Source organism: Perognathus longimembris, chromosome 3 (genome assembly GCF_023159225.1).
Source record: "Perognathus longimembris pacificus isolate PPM17 chromosome 3, ASM2315922v1, whole genome shotgun sequence".
Classification (NCBI taxonomy): Eukaryota; Metazoa; Chordata; class Mammalia; order Rodentia; family Heteromyidae; genus Perognathus; species Perognathus longimembris.
The window spans coordinates 117638383-117651847 of NC_063163.1; the positions used below are offsets into that span (position 1 = coordinate 117638383).

The window sequence follows — 13465 nt, forward strand, 5'->3', positions numbered from 1 at the left end:
GACACTGGACAACTGCTTATCCTCTGTAAGGCACGGTAGCAGCAAGGCTACTTGATAGAATGGGAGGGGGGAGAACAGAATCCCAGGTAGTGAGGTGGCCATGTTCCTGTAGGGATAAGGATGAGTAAGAACAACAAAACAAAACCCCAAATACAAAAGACCCAGTGAGCTAGTCCGTGAGTCCTCACCCCACCCCGCTTTCCCGGGCTGTCCCTTCAGGACACGCTGCAGCTCAGAGCACCCACTCTGGAGCTGGACTGCCTAGACTGGAGTGTCAGCTCCGTGAAGGACCTGTGTGACCCTGGGCAGGCTATGCACAGGGGCTCAGTTTTCTCTAAAATAGGGACTGGGCTTGGAGGCAAAGCTCCGTGGTGGAGTGCTCGCCTAGCAGGTGCAAGGCCCTGGGTTCCAAGTACTGAAAAAGGAAAAGCAAGGTGAGGGAAGGGAGGGGGCGGGCGGTGATAATAGCAGCTATCATTGTGTTGTGGGTGAGAAGCAAATTTATAAAGTACTTAGAATTCTACCCGATAGGCAGTGCTGAGTAGGTGTTAACTGTTGCCTCAGATTGAAGAGGGGAAGTGTTAAAGTGTTTTATCATAATAAGTTTAGCCGGTGCCTCCTGTCTATAATACTAGCTACTCGGGAGGAGAGGATCTCAGCCCAATCAAAAAGTCTGTCAGACTCTGGGATCCAAGGAATCATCAAAGAAACAGAAGTGGAGCTGTGGCTCAAGTGGTAGAGCACCAGTGCCCAGGCCCTGAGTTCAAGCCAGTTCTGGCACCTCCCTCCCCCATCTTTTTTGTGTTGTGGTTGGGCACCAGTGACTCAGACCTACAAAAAATCCTAGCTACTCAGGAGGCAGAGATCTGAGCACTGGGATTCAAAGCCAGTGCAGAAAGACATTATCTCCAATTAACTAGCAAAAAGTTGGAAGTGGAAGGGTAGTGAGAATGAATGAGTAGAACTCCAGGGAGAGTGCCTGGCCCCCTGAGTTCAAGACCCTGTGCTGGCAAAAAAACCCAAAACATCCCCACAGGAGCTTAGGGTTCAGTGGATGGGGACTGGAAATGGTATGTAATCTCTGAGGAGCTGCTCAGAAAGCAACGGAATTCCATGCTGCTACAGCAAGAATGAGCCTGCTCACATTTCAAAAACAGGAATATGTATGGGGGTGTGTACTGGGATTTGAACTGTTTTGATTTTTTCTTTTTCAGTCATGGAGCTTGAACTCTGGGCCTCCATGCTGTCTCTGAGCTCTTCAGCTCAAGGCTAATTAGTGCTCTACCACTTGAGTCACATTTCTACTTCTGGCGTTTTAGTGGTTGGTTGGAGATAAGAGTCTCATAGATTTTCCTGCCCAGGCTGGCTTTGAACCATGATCCTCAGATCTCAGCCTCCAGAGCAGCTAGGATTACAGGCACAAAGGTTACTGGTGCGTGGCTAGTCCTGGGGCTTGAACTCAGGGCCTGAGCACTGTCCCTGGCTTCTTTTTGCTCAAGGCTAGGACTTTGCCACTTGAGCCACAGCGCCACTTCTGCCTTTTCCTGTTTATGTGGTTCTAAGCAGTTGAGCCCAGGGCTTCATGCATGCAAGCAAGCACTCTACCGCTAAGCTACATTCCCAGCCCTGCGACAGCTTTTAATGAGAACAATTATGCTTTTTTTGATGGCAGCTTTTAGAGAACAAATCTCAAAGAGTGTATTTTTATTCTCCAGCCAAAATTGTGGTTTGTTTCCAATAGAAGCAGACTGAGATAGAAGTAAACTATTCTAGACAGCAAGATGCTGCCTTAAATTCTGGAGGCAAATCCCTCAGCAATACTGGAATTTTTAACTCTGAAACCTATGTTGGAATTCACATAGCTCTTATTACGGAACTTATTACGGAACTGGTTAAAGCTAAGAGTCACTTTCAGTGGTGTAAATCTGAAGTAAAATGAGATCAACATTTCACGAAGTACTTCCTTAAGAATGAGATAGTGACTGCCCTATGGGCTGGTCCAGTCATGGAACAACTTCTCCAAATTCCTTGCACTTCGGTACAAAACCTGAGCCTCGGTAAAAAGCATGGTCGCTCTTACTCTGGAGACAACCTGCTTTCAGTCTACTAAAAGTGTGTTCTACTGGGCACTGGTGGCCCATGTCTATCATCCTAGTGATTCTGGAGGCTGATATCTGAGGCTTGGTTCAAAACTAGCCTGCACAGGAGTCTGTGAGACTTATTTCCAATTCACCACCAAAAAAGCTGGAAGTGGGGCTGGGGTTCAAGTGATAGAACAGTGCTAGCCTTGAGCACTGGGTAAGTGCCCAGGCCCTGAATTCAAGCCCCAGGACTAGCATGTGTGCAGCCCCCCCCCCCACTATTCCTTTCCTAATAAACTTTCCTATCACTTTAAAAAAAAATGCACTCCTGAAAAATGTTTTGTTACCTTAAAAATAATTTTCTTTTTGTACGTGTTTATGTGGTACCAAGGAATTGAACCTAGGGCCTCATGCATGCTAGGCAAGCACTCTACCACTAAGCCACATTCTTAGCCAATTTTATTACTTTTGAAGAATGTAGATACGTATTTGTTCACATGTTTCAAAGACAGGGTCTTGCTATGTAACCCAGGATGGCCTTGAACTAGAGATCTTCCTGACTCAGTCTTCCCAGTGCTGAGATTACAAGTGAGTGCCACCATCCTTCCTTCCTTCCTTCTTTCCTTCCTTCCTTTCTTCCTCCCTTTCTTTCCTCTCTTCTGGTTAAGCAGCTTGAACTCTGGACTTTCTCAATCACAGCTGGTGCTTTACCACTGGAACCAAACCTCTAGTCCATCGTTTTGCTGGTTAATTGGAAATAAGAGTCTTGAAGATGTTTCTGCCATGAGCTGGCTTAGAACCTAAATACTCCAGGTCTCTGCCTCCTGAGTAGCTAGGATTACAGGTGTGAGCCACCAGCATCAGGCACAATACTTCTATTGCCAATGACATATTGATTTTTTTCTTATATTGAACATTTAATATGTTTTCTGATTACGTAAATTACATAGGCTTATTTTTAGGTTAAAAAGATCCAGGAAACTCTAGCATATAAAACAATAACATATCAATCCCAGTGAACATGAATTACTAAGGCAGGTAATAAACTTAGCACCTATGTCTCGAACCCTTAGGAGTGCAGTGACGGAGTTAGGAGGCCCCTATAGCTGGCCAGTTTCCTGCAGAAGGCAGAGCACGGAACAGGCCAGGACGTGACAGTCGCTGGAGCCGCACTGGAAGACACGGGGAGGGGGGGCTGCCGAGGAAGCCTCGGCTGAGCACCGAGGGGCAGGACTGGGAGCACGCGGGAGCGATCCCAGACGGACGCAAGAGTGTATGGCGGCTTCGGGTGGCGAAGGGAAAGTGGAGAACTCCAGACGATTCGGGCAGGACCAAGATGCCGAGGTGCCTGGAGATCCCCGGTGTGGTCGGAGGCTCCCCCTCCCCTCCCCTCCCTCCTTCCCTCCCTCCCCGACGGGGCCCCCGTTTCCCGCCGGCCCGAGCCTGGGGGAGGCGGGGGGACGGAAAGGGACGGGGACGGCGGCCGGGGTTCTACCTCCGAGCCGGTGGGTGGCGGGGTGGGTCGCCGAGTCCGACACTTGGCGGGAAGGTAGAAGATGCAAGCGAGGACCCCGGGTCGGACGGAGCGCGGGGCAGGAGGTCGCCCCCGACGCCCGTCGGGGCCCCTGCGCATGCCCACTGGGCCGCGCGCGCGGAGTCTGCGCAGTGCGGGGGAACGCGGGGCCATCCACGCACCCTCCAGCAGCACCGCGGTGCCGCCTGGAACCACCTTCCCCCCCGCCCCCCTCCGAATCCCGCCGCCCGTCAGGTCCCGCTGGGCACGCCGAGCCCCACCCACCGTCCCGCCCCTTCCGTGTTTTGGTACGCACGGGTTCTGCCAGGCGCGGCCTGCCATTGGCTGACAGTCGTCCCGAGAGCAGCGATTGGCTGGCGCTGCCTGTCGCTCGCGCTCCCTTCTGGTGGTGGAAGGTCTGGGGTGGGTGGCGAGGGGGGCTCCCGGGCGCCGGCGCTGGTAAGTTGGGGCTCGCCGCGGGGGTGTGCGGAGAGCCACGCTCGGGCCGACTTTGTTTCTGCAGCTCGGCCCTGCCGGCCGAGGCTGCGGTCCCCTTTCCGGCTCGACTCTCCCGACTGTCTCCCCGGGGGGCCTCGCTGTCGCCGGGCCGCGTCGCCGCCAGGCCGCGCGGGGAAGGAAGCCGGGAAGCCGGCGGGGCCGCGAGGGAGCGAGGCTTCGCCCCTCCGGGTCCGTCCCCGGCCTTGCAATTCAGTTCTCCGGGCACCGAGGCCGGGCACGGGCCGGGAGCGAGCCTTCCCACTTGGCTGCCCACGGGGATGGATGGCTGTTGTCTGGTCCTCTCTCTCTCTCCCCCTCTCTGGCTTTGTTGTCTTTGGTGGTGCTGGGGTTTGAACCCGGGACCTGGGGCTGGCCGGGCCCGGCGCCCCACCCCTGGAGGCCCCCTTCCTCCCCACCCCCCAGCGGGCGCTTTGCTTTGATGGTGGTCTTCCCACGTCGCCGTCTTTCATCTCTCGGGTCGCGTTGTGAGCCCCTCGGGTAGGACTTGGGCCCCTCCTTTTCCGGGTACCATTCAGGGTTGGGCCGGTTCGATGCAGTGTATACTCTCTTCAGAAATGTATCTGTTTCTGGCGCTGTCACTCTGAGCCCTGACAAAAGGAATGTTAAGGAATTCTTTGGGTTGTTAATGTTAAGGAATTCTTTTTGTTGCTGTTGTTGGCTTTTTTTTTTCTTTCTTTCATATGTGGTGCTTCAATCTCCTCGCAGATCATCCATTCTACTTTCTGAAGAGGGGATGCCTATATCCAACACTTGTTGAGTTCTCTTAGTGTATTAAGCTAATAAACATTTATAGATCCGATGTCTTAAATAGTTAAGTCGGTGAAATGGGTCCAAGTATTCCCGTGCTCCATGGGAAACATGCCTGAGTAATTTTGCCTAAGATCATGTAGTTAGTAAATGTGGGAGCTTTGTAATTAGATCTGTTGGATCCAACACCCATCGCTGTAATATTAGTGTCCCATTTTACCACTCACAAAAGTTCAGAGAAGCTGTGTGATTTGTACAAGGTAGTTATTTGTAGGCTTCCTTAATAAACATAAAAGGAGGGTGGCAAGAGGGCTGGGGATGTCGCCCAGTGGTCGAGCACTTGCCCATTCTGTAAGAGGCCCTTGCTTTGGTTCTCAGCACGGAAAAACAAGCCAAGGAAACATCTGCCTGTAGTCCCAGTGCTTGGGAAGCTGGCTGAGGCAGGATTGTGAGTATAAGGCCAATCTGAGCTACATAGCACAACTCAACCTCACGAAATAAAACAGCTGGATGCTGACAGCTCATACCTGTAATCTTAATTACTCAAGAGGCTAAGAGCTGAGGATCCCATTTGAAGCCAGCCCAGGCAGGAAAGTCTGCCAGACTCTTATCTCCATTTAACTAGCAAAAAGCCAGAAGTAGATCTGGGGCTAGAACCTCGGGTAAGTCCCTAAATTCAAGGCCCTAGTATCAAGAACCAAAACAACAGGAAAAAATAACCTTTTGTAGATGTTTGATTTTGCAGATAGAACTGAATAGGAGACAGGCCAGGCCTTCTAGAGATTATAGCTTCACTGTGGAAAACTGACAAAATAACTACTTAATAAAATGTGTGCTAGGTATTGGAACTGACCTCCTTAGCTCTGTGTGCACTCGGTCACTTCCCAACCTAATGACCTAGCTTAAGTTCCTTAACCCACCCAGGCCCATTTCTTCCCTCTTCTGTAAAGTTGGCTAATAATTTCACTACTTCAGTAGGGTTGTATTAATGAGTTTTTATATTTGTAAAATACCAGGAATAATGCTTGGCATAGAATAGCTATTTAGTAGAGCAATCCACTTTTTTCCCCCTCTATACTGGGGTTTGGACTTGGCTTTGCACTTGTTGTCTTTGTGGTGCTCTACCACTTGAGCTGTACCTCCAGCCCTATTTTTTGCTGGTTATTTTGGAGGAGCCTCACAGACTTTTCTCTAAGCCCAGGCTGGCTCTGAACCTCAATCTTCAGATCTCAGCCTCCTGAGTAGCTAGGATGATAGCTGTGAGCCATTAGTGCTTGGCTATGTATTACATTCGTAAGCATACACAGCACTGTGTAGACACCCAGGGTGCAAAATAATTAAGACAGCTATATCTTTTTATATTCAAATGGAATCTACATTTTAAGCATGTTGATGAGGTTGAGGATTAGATAGGCTAAGCAAGGATTGCATAGCACTTTGAAGATCTGATAGGAGACTTAATAATGTAATTCAATAATTAGGGAGCTTCTGAATCCCCACATCTGTAGGTCGTATCGAATAGAAAGAATATGAACTTTGGAGCCAGCTGGTGTGTGGACTTGGGCACACAGTTCACCTCTCCTAGTCCCCAGGTCCTTATCAATATTTGAGGCTAAAAACAGTGTCTACATCAGAGAGGAGTGTTGTCAATTACATGACACAAGGTGAATAAAATGATTCATATGGTACCTGACATATAGAGCAAAACTTCTGTTTTGGGTCAAGATCATCCTTGTGCTTGCTCGTTTGTCGTAGAAGGTGGAGTCTGATTTTAACTCTGGCCCTGCTCCAGAGTCATCTCTGAACCTGAGCAATGTGCCTGGCCCCTTAGGAATCAATGTTTCTTGGCAGGTTATACTGAAGCTTCATGGGAAACTTCCTGTCTGTTAAAGTGTTCAGCTCATCGTCTGGCATGTGTTTAGCCATGTTTTTCTTTTCTCTCCCCAGGAACACCAGACAACTCCCAAGGGGGTAAGGAACCACTGCTCCATCCTTCCGGAAGGAAACAGGGCCACTGGCAAAACACCTACTGATTCTCTACGGGCTGCCCGCCCAGCTGCTTGCGCCTAGGGGCCAGGGCGTGGAACCCTTGCAGCTGTGGATTCCTTCCCGCTCTGCTTGGGGTCAAGGCCATGTCGCCTCCTGGAAAAGGCCCCCGGAAGGAGAACCTGGGGCTCCAGTGTGAGTGGGGGTCCTGTTCCTTTGTGTGCTCAGCCATGGAGGAGTTCTTCCAGCACGTCACTCAGCACCTGCAGCAGCACATGCGTGGTTCCAGAGAGGAGGAGGGAGAGGAGGATGACAGTGACCTGCTTGGTAAGGGAGCAGGACACAGGAAGGGGAAAGCGTTCAAGGGCAGCCGGAAAAATCTAACTTTCCTTTCCCTAGAGGGCAAAGGCAGCCTCGGAGTGTTGTAGTAGTTTATTTTCCTAACTGTGCTGTGTTTATCAAAACATTGTAAATTCATCTGGGTGCTGTTGACTCATGCCTGTAATCCAAGCTACCAGGAGGCTGAGATCTGAATGTTGGGGTTTGAAGCCAGCCAAGGCAAACCCAAGAGACTGACCTCTAATTAGCAAAAAGCCTGAAGTGAAGGTATGGCTCAGGTGGAGAGCGCCACCCTTAAGCAAAAAACGTCAAGCTGAAACACAAGCCCCTGCCAGGTACCAGCGGCTCACGCCTGTAATCCCAGCTACTCAGGAGGCTGAGATCTGAGGATCGGGGCAAAGCCAGCCCAGGCAGGAAAGTCCAGGAGACTGTTATTTCCAATTCACCACCAGAAAATCAAAAGTGGTGCTGTGGCTTAAGTGGTGGAGTGCTAGCCTTGAGCTGAATCCCTCAGCAACAGTGCCCAGAGCTCAAGCCCCACAACTGACCAAAAAGAAAAAGGAGAAAAAAATGAAATTAGGGGATAATTAAGCTTGCCACACTACCTTCTAAAACAAGCAAGTTCCTATTAAACATTGAAAACCTGGGGCTGGGAATATGGCCTAGTGGCAAGAGTGCTTGCCTTGTATACAGGAAGCCCTGGGTTCGATTCCCCAGCATCACATACATAGAAAATGTCCAGAAGTGGCGCTGTGGCTCAAGTGGCAGAGTGCTAGCCTTGAGCAAAAAGAAGCCAGGGGGGCTGGGGATATAGCCTAGTGGCAAGAGTGCCTGCCTCGGATACACGAGGCCCTAGGTTCGATTCCCCAGCACCACATATACAGAAAACGGCCAGAAGCAGCACTGTGGCTCAAGTGGCAGAGTGCTAGCCTTGAGTGGGAAGAAGCCAGGGACAGTGCTCAGGCCCTGAGTCCAAGGCCCAGGACTGGCCAAAAAAACAAAAAAAAAAAAAAAAAAAAAAAGAAGCCAGGGACAGTGCTCAGGCCCTGAGTCCAAGCCCCAGGACTGCCAAAAAAAAAAAAAAGAAAAGTATAAACCTGGTGCTTCAAGGTGCTAGAGAAGTAGGAAGTGGCTGGAATAGCTGGTGCGTCCTTTCTGGAAGGAGGCAGGTGGACGCAGTAGGGGAGGAGGCTTGCGGGTTTCTGAGGTTGAGAGGCTGCCTCTTCCTCAGGTACCGGAGGTTGTGCATGCAAGGGCCACCTGCCACCTCCAGGTCCTTGGCAAAGGCTTTACACACCCTGTGGTTACCTGCTTAGACCATGTCTCCTCTCTTCCTTGAGGTCTCGACGACGTGGAGACACTTCCAAAGTACCTTTGTCTCCGTCATCTTTGTCCACATCAAGTTACTTGTGTTTAGTACTTCATGGTACCACGTGTCCCCTACATCCCCATAGCACTCAACACTAAGTGTAGTTTATTTGTTTGTATTTTGCCAGTCCTGGGGCTTGAACTCAGGGCCTGAGCACTGTCTCTGAGCTTCTTTTGGCTTTTTCTTTTATGTGGTGCTGAGGAATCGAACCTTGGGCTTCATGCGTGCTAGGCGAGCACTCTACCGCTAAGCCACATTCCCTGCCCGTAGTTGTAGTTTTTTATTTATAGATGCATTTGATGAATGTACTTTTTTCCTGACTGAAAGTGATGGGAAGGCAAAGGTCAAAGGTCGGGATCATTCAGTTATATCTCATACCTGCTACACAGTAGATGGTCACTGAATCCCGGTATTTGCTAAATGAACTCTGGGTAACTTGGTCCAAGCGCTGTTAAATCCCTCCGGTGGAAGACGAGTTGAGCCTTGGGAAGCACTGTAATCTTCCTTCTAAACCTCTTTCTACAGAAGAGTTCTCCTGCTTGTGGCAGGAGTGTGGCTTCTGCTCCATGGACAGTTCTGCTGACCTCACCCGCCATGTCTACTTCCACTGTTACCACACCAAGCTCAAACAGTGGGGGCTGCAGGCCTTGCAAAGCCAGGCTGACCTCAGCCCCTGCATCCTGGACTTCCAGAGCCGGAACATCATCCCCGACATCCCTGACCACTTCCTGTGTCTGTGGGAGCACTGCGAGGTCAGCAGATAATGCCAGAAATAGGGGTGGAAGGAAACTGGGAATCCTGACTCAAGGCACCTTGGCTCTTTCTGGGGTGCCTTGTATCCAAGACGCCTGCTAGTATCTCCCTTCTGTTTCTTTGTTAACTCCTTTCCTGAAACTTTCCCCTCCCCACCAAGTTAATTTGGGAGAGAACTGAGATGCCTCCCCTTTGGACACATAGGGATGAGGCCCTCCTCCCACCCTCAGTCCTCACCCCAAGTTGCCCTGGCACAGAGCTCCTTCGACAACCCCGAGTGGTTCTATCGGCACGTGGAAGCACACAGCCTGTGCTGTGAATACCAAGCGGCCAGCAAGGACAACCACGTGGTGCTGTGTGGCTGGAAAGGTAGGGCGAGGCCCTGTCTGATCTGGCGTGGTCGTGTAGGGGTGAGATGAGGAGGGAGGGGGGGAGGGGACCCGTCCTGCAGGCCAGGGCTAGGTTGGCTGTTGTCTGGGTTGACTCGGGTCCCAGAGCCCGCCTGGGGTTTGGGCTGGGCTCTGAGCAGGCCTTTCTCCCCAGACTGTACCTGCACCTTCAAGGACCGCTGTAAGCTCCGCGAGCACCTGCGCAGCCACACCCAGGAAAAGGTAGTGGCCTGCCCCACCTGCGGGGGCATGTTTGCCAACAATACCAAGTTCCTAGATCACATCCGGCGCCAGACCTCATTGGATCGTAAGCGTTTGGAGGGAGGGGCCGGGTGCGGGTATCCTGCTTGAGTGAGATTGGGGGCAGGTTCCTGGGGGAGGAGGCCACTTTGCTTCCCCCCCCCCCTCGCCCCCTTGGGCTCAAGCACTTCCCAGTCTACTCATAGATGTTACTCAGCACTGCTCTCACCCTCTGTCAGTTATCTTGGAATTCTCACAACAGCCCCATGTGGTAGGGTTCTTATCCTCCTTTTTGCAGATGAGGAAACTGAGGCTCAGAGAGGTTTAATCACTTACCTGAGATCACACAGATAGTAAGTGATCCAAGCTGGACTTCTAACTCAGTTTCTTTTTTGTTTGTTTGTTTGTTTGCCAGTCCTGGGCCTTGGACTCAGGGCCTGAGCACTGTCCCTGGCTTCCTTTTGCTCAAGGCTAGCGCTCTGCCACTTGAGCCACAGCGCCACTTCTGGACATTTTCTGTATATGTGGTGCTGGGGAATCGAACCCAGGGCTTCATGTATACAGGCGAGCACTCTTGCCACTAGGCCATATCCCCAGCCCCCTAACTCAGATTCTTGACTCCAAATCCCATCCATAGCTTCCTCGGCTCCCTCTGGTCCTGGGGGGTGGGTTCCCTTCTCTGCCTGTCCACTGTCTCCAGAGCCCCCCTCTCTTTCCACCCGCCCCGCCCTAGAGCAGCGTTTCCAGTGCTCTCACTGTTCAAAGAGATTCGCCACCGAGCGGCTGCTGCGGGACCACATGCGCAACCATGGTTAGTGGCCTCCCCCCCACCCCGCCTCCCCCTCCTGCCCTCCTGCCCACCCTTCAGGGTTCTTAGTGAGTCCCGGGGTCACACACAGCCCTCTCTCTGCGCCTAGTGAATCACTACAAGTGCCCTCTCTGCGACATGACCTGCCCCCTGCCCTCCTCCCTGCGCAACCACATGCGCTTCCGCCACAGCGAGGACCGGCCCTTTAAATGCGACTGTTGTGACTACAGGTAAGGGGGTGCTGGACCCAGAGGGCAAGGCCCCAGGGTGCTCTCCGCTCCCCCTGACCGCTCCCCCTGACCTCTCCCCCCGACCTCTCCCGACAGCTGCAAGAATCTGATTGACCTGCGGAAGCACCTGGACACCCACAGTAAGGAGTCGGCCTACAGGTGTGACTTTGAGAACTGCGATTTCAGCGCGCGCTCGCTCAGCTCCATCAAGTCCCACTACCGCAAAGTGCACGAAGTGAGTGGGCTGGAGGGAGTGGGGGGGGGGAAGCCCTGGGGTGAGGAGCTAAGCTAGCCTCACGTCTCCCTTCCTCTCCACAGGGAGACTCTGAGCCCCGGTACAAATGTCACGTGTGTGACAAATGCTTCACACGGGGCAACAACCTCACTGTGCACCTGCGCAAGAAGCACCAGTTCAAGTGGCCGTCAGGGCATCCCCGTTTCCGGTATGACTTTCTACTTACACCCCTGCCCCCCAGATTCACACCCATTCTTGTCATGCCTTTGGGCGCAGGGGCTGCAGCTAGAGCTTAACCCTAGAGCCCCCTGCTCCTGTCCAGCCTTTCTCCTCCCAGCGGGCACTCTACCGCTGGGGCCACATCTTCAGCGTAGTTTTTTGGTTTGTTTTTTCCTGGTTAATTAGAGATGGTCTCACGGACTTCTGCCGAGGCTGACTTGAAACCACACAGTCCTCAGATCTCGGCCTTCTGGGTAGCCAGGATTACATGTGCGAGCCACAAGATCCAGCCCTTCCCCCGGCCTTCTCACTGAGTAAAGAACCGTGAATTTCATCATTGAGTAGCTTATTGGAGCCTCACAGACTTTTCTGCCTGGGCTGACTTTCAATCGCAGTCCTCAGATCTCAGCCTCCTGAGTCGCTAGGACGACGGGCCTGGGCCACTGGCACCCGGTCATGTTTGTCTCTTCCCTCACTCATCCCCGCCGACTTCGGCATCTCCCTACCCACTGACTGCCCGTGCCTCCCCTCCACCAGGTACAAGGAGCACGAAGATGGCTACATGAGGCTGCAGCTGGTCCGCTATGAGAGCGTGGAGCTCACCCAGCAGCTGCTGCGCCAGCCCCAAGAGGGATCAGAGCTGGAAGAGACGCTGAATGAGAGCAGCCTGCAGGGCATCATCCTAGAGACCGTGCTGGGGGAGTCGGGACTCAAGGAAGAGGCAGAAGAGGAGGATGGAGGTGTCAAGGGGTCAGCCCACCCAGCCTCCCACGCCAGCCCCAGCTCTGTCCTCCACATGGTGAATCAGACCAGCGCCCAGGGCCAGCGCGAGATTGTCTACTACGTGCTGTCCGAAGCCCCGGGAGAGCCCCCGCCCACCCCTCAGCCTCCTGCAGAAGGCATCCTGGAGAACCTTCAAGGAACACCTGAGGAGCCCCAGCTCCCGCTGGCGTGAAGGCCGGGGAGCCCATTGTTCCTACCCCAGGCCTGGGGTGTGAGCCAGGCAGGCGGCAGTGCCCCTGGGGGAAACTGCCCTTGCCAAACGATGACTCTGGAAGTGGTGCTGAGAGCAGTGTTGTCCTCTCTGGCCCAGGCTTGCATCAGTCTGCAAACTCTGAGGGGTTCCTCTCCTTTTTTTCACACTGCATTTTGTGGGGATCTGGAAGAGTTTAGACTCTTTGAGGGGAGTGTGTGTGTGTGTGTGTGTCTGTGTCTGTGTGTCTGTGTGTCTGTGTGTCTTCTTACCCATAACCCCCTTGACATGCTAGACAATGATTAAGTCCTGTATCAGCTTGCATCCATTCTCTTCTTTGGGGGTTCTCTGCATTCAAGGATGATGCATGATTGGCCCTGCAAGGGTACTTCCCACCAGTGAAGGCATTGAGAATCATGCAGCCATTGCGCTCTGGATGTTGGTGGCTATCCTCAGGGACAGGATTGGAAGCGAGTGTCTGTGTGAATGTTGTTTTTGGTAATCAAACACTTGGGCTGTTTCTTGTTCCTTAAGTTTAGCGGCAGTTAGACAACAAGGAGATAAGCTGCCAGGACAGGGCTGATAATTAGTCCTCTTACCATGCTAGTGACTGGAGTGGTTAGACTGCCATGTTGTCCTCATTGTTATCAAGATGTTATACAGAGGGGTTACAATTCCATAAGACAAGTAGTGGGTACAGTTCTTCTTACTACGTGTCCATTTCTTCAGAAGATCTTCTAAGCACTCAGTCACAAGCAGACAATGGGGCTCACTAGAAGCTGCGCCCTTAGTCCTGATAGAACCCTGTACCTTTTCAGTACAGGGCTCTTTGTGTATGCAACTGTGGATCTGCAAGAGAAACTGGCTGGAGGAGGGTTGAGATGTCTTCCATGGAATGTCAGTTCCTCAGGGAGCCCGGAATCAAGTTAGGATATGGTGTGTCCGAATATATCCTGGAGAAGGATCTGTTTTCCATTAGTCTTAAAATTAAGATTGAAACCTTGAGTCAGTGCTGGTGACCCATGCCTGTAATCCTAGCTGTTCAGGAGGATTGGGATCTAAGG

The 13465-nt window shown here is 52.2% G+C and overlaps 1 protein-coding gene across 4 annotated transcripts; it reads left to right on the forward strand.

Moving 5' to 3' along the window:
- The first annotated feature begins 4009 nt into the window (after nt 1–4009).
- On the forward strand, nt 4010–12644 carry LOC125349646 (histone H4 transcription factor). Of its 4 annotated transcripts, XM_048343973.1 has the most exons (10): nt 4010–4053; nt 6808–7173; nt 9077–9306; nt 9565–9676; nt 9851–10003; nt 10670–10747; nt 10854–10974; nt 11071–11209; nt 11293–11417; nt 11966–12644. In XM_048343973.1, exons 2-10 carry the CDS (start codon nt 6993–6995, stop codon nt 12381–12383), a joined length of 1557 nt encoding a protein of 518 aa, XP_048199930.1. In that variant the 5' UTR covers nt 4010–4053; nt 6808–6992; the 3' UTR covers nt 12384–12644. The 4 variants fall into 4 exon arrangements, with proteins under 4 accessions (XP_048199930.1, XP_048199931.1, XP_048199932.1 ...); XM_048343974.1 differs by lacking the exon at nt 4010–4053 and having other exon boundaries at nt 6073–7173; nt 9080–9306; XM_048343975.1 differs by lacking the exons at nt 4010–4053; nt 6808–7173 and having other exon boundaries at nt 9186–9306; nt 9512–9676.
- Nucleotides 12645–13465: the final 821 nt, after the last annotated feature.

Coding starts and splice junctions, on each gene's coding strand:
- LOC125349646 (XM_048343973.1), top strand. CDS start 6,993: ATGTCGCCTCCTGGAAAAGGCCCCCGGAAGGAGAACCTGGGGCTCCAG. Junction 7,174..9,076: donor GGATGACAGTGACCTGCTTG/GTAAGGGAGCAG, acceptor AACCTCTTTCTA/CAGAAGAGTTCTCCTGCTTG. Junction 9,677..9,850: donor GGTGCTGTGTGGCTGGAAAG/GTAGGGCGAGGC, acceptor CTTTCTCCCCAG/ACTGTACCTGCACCTTCAAG.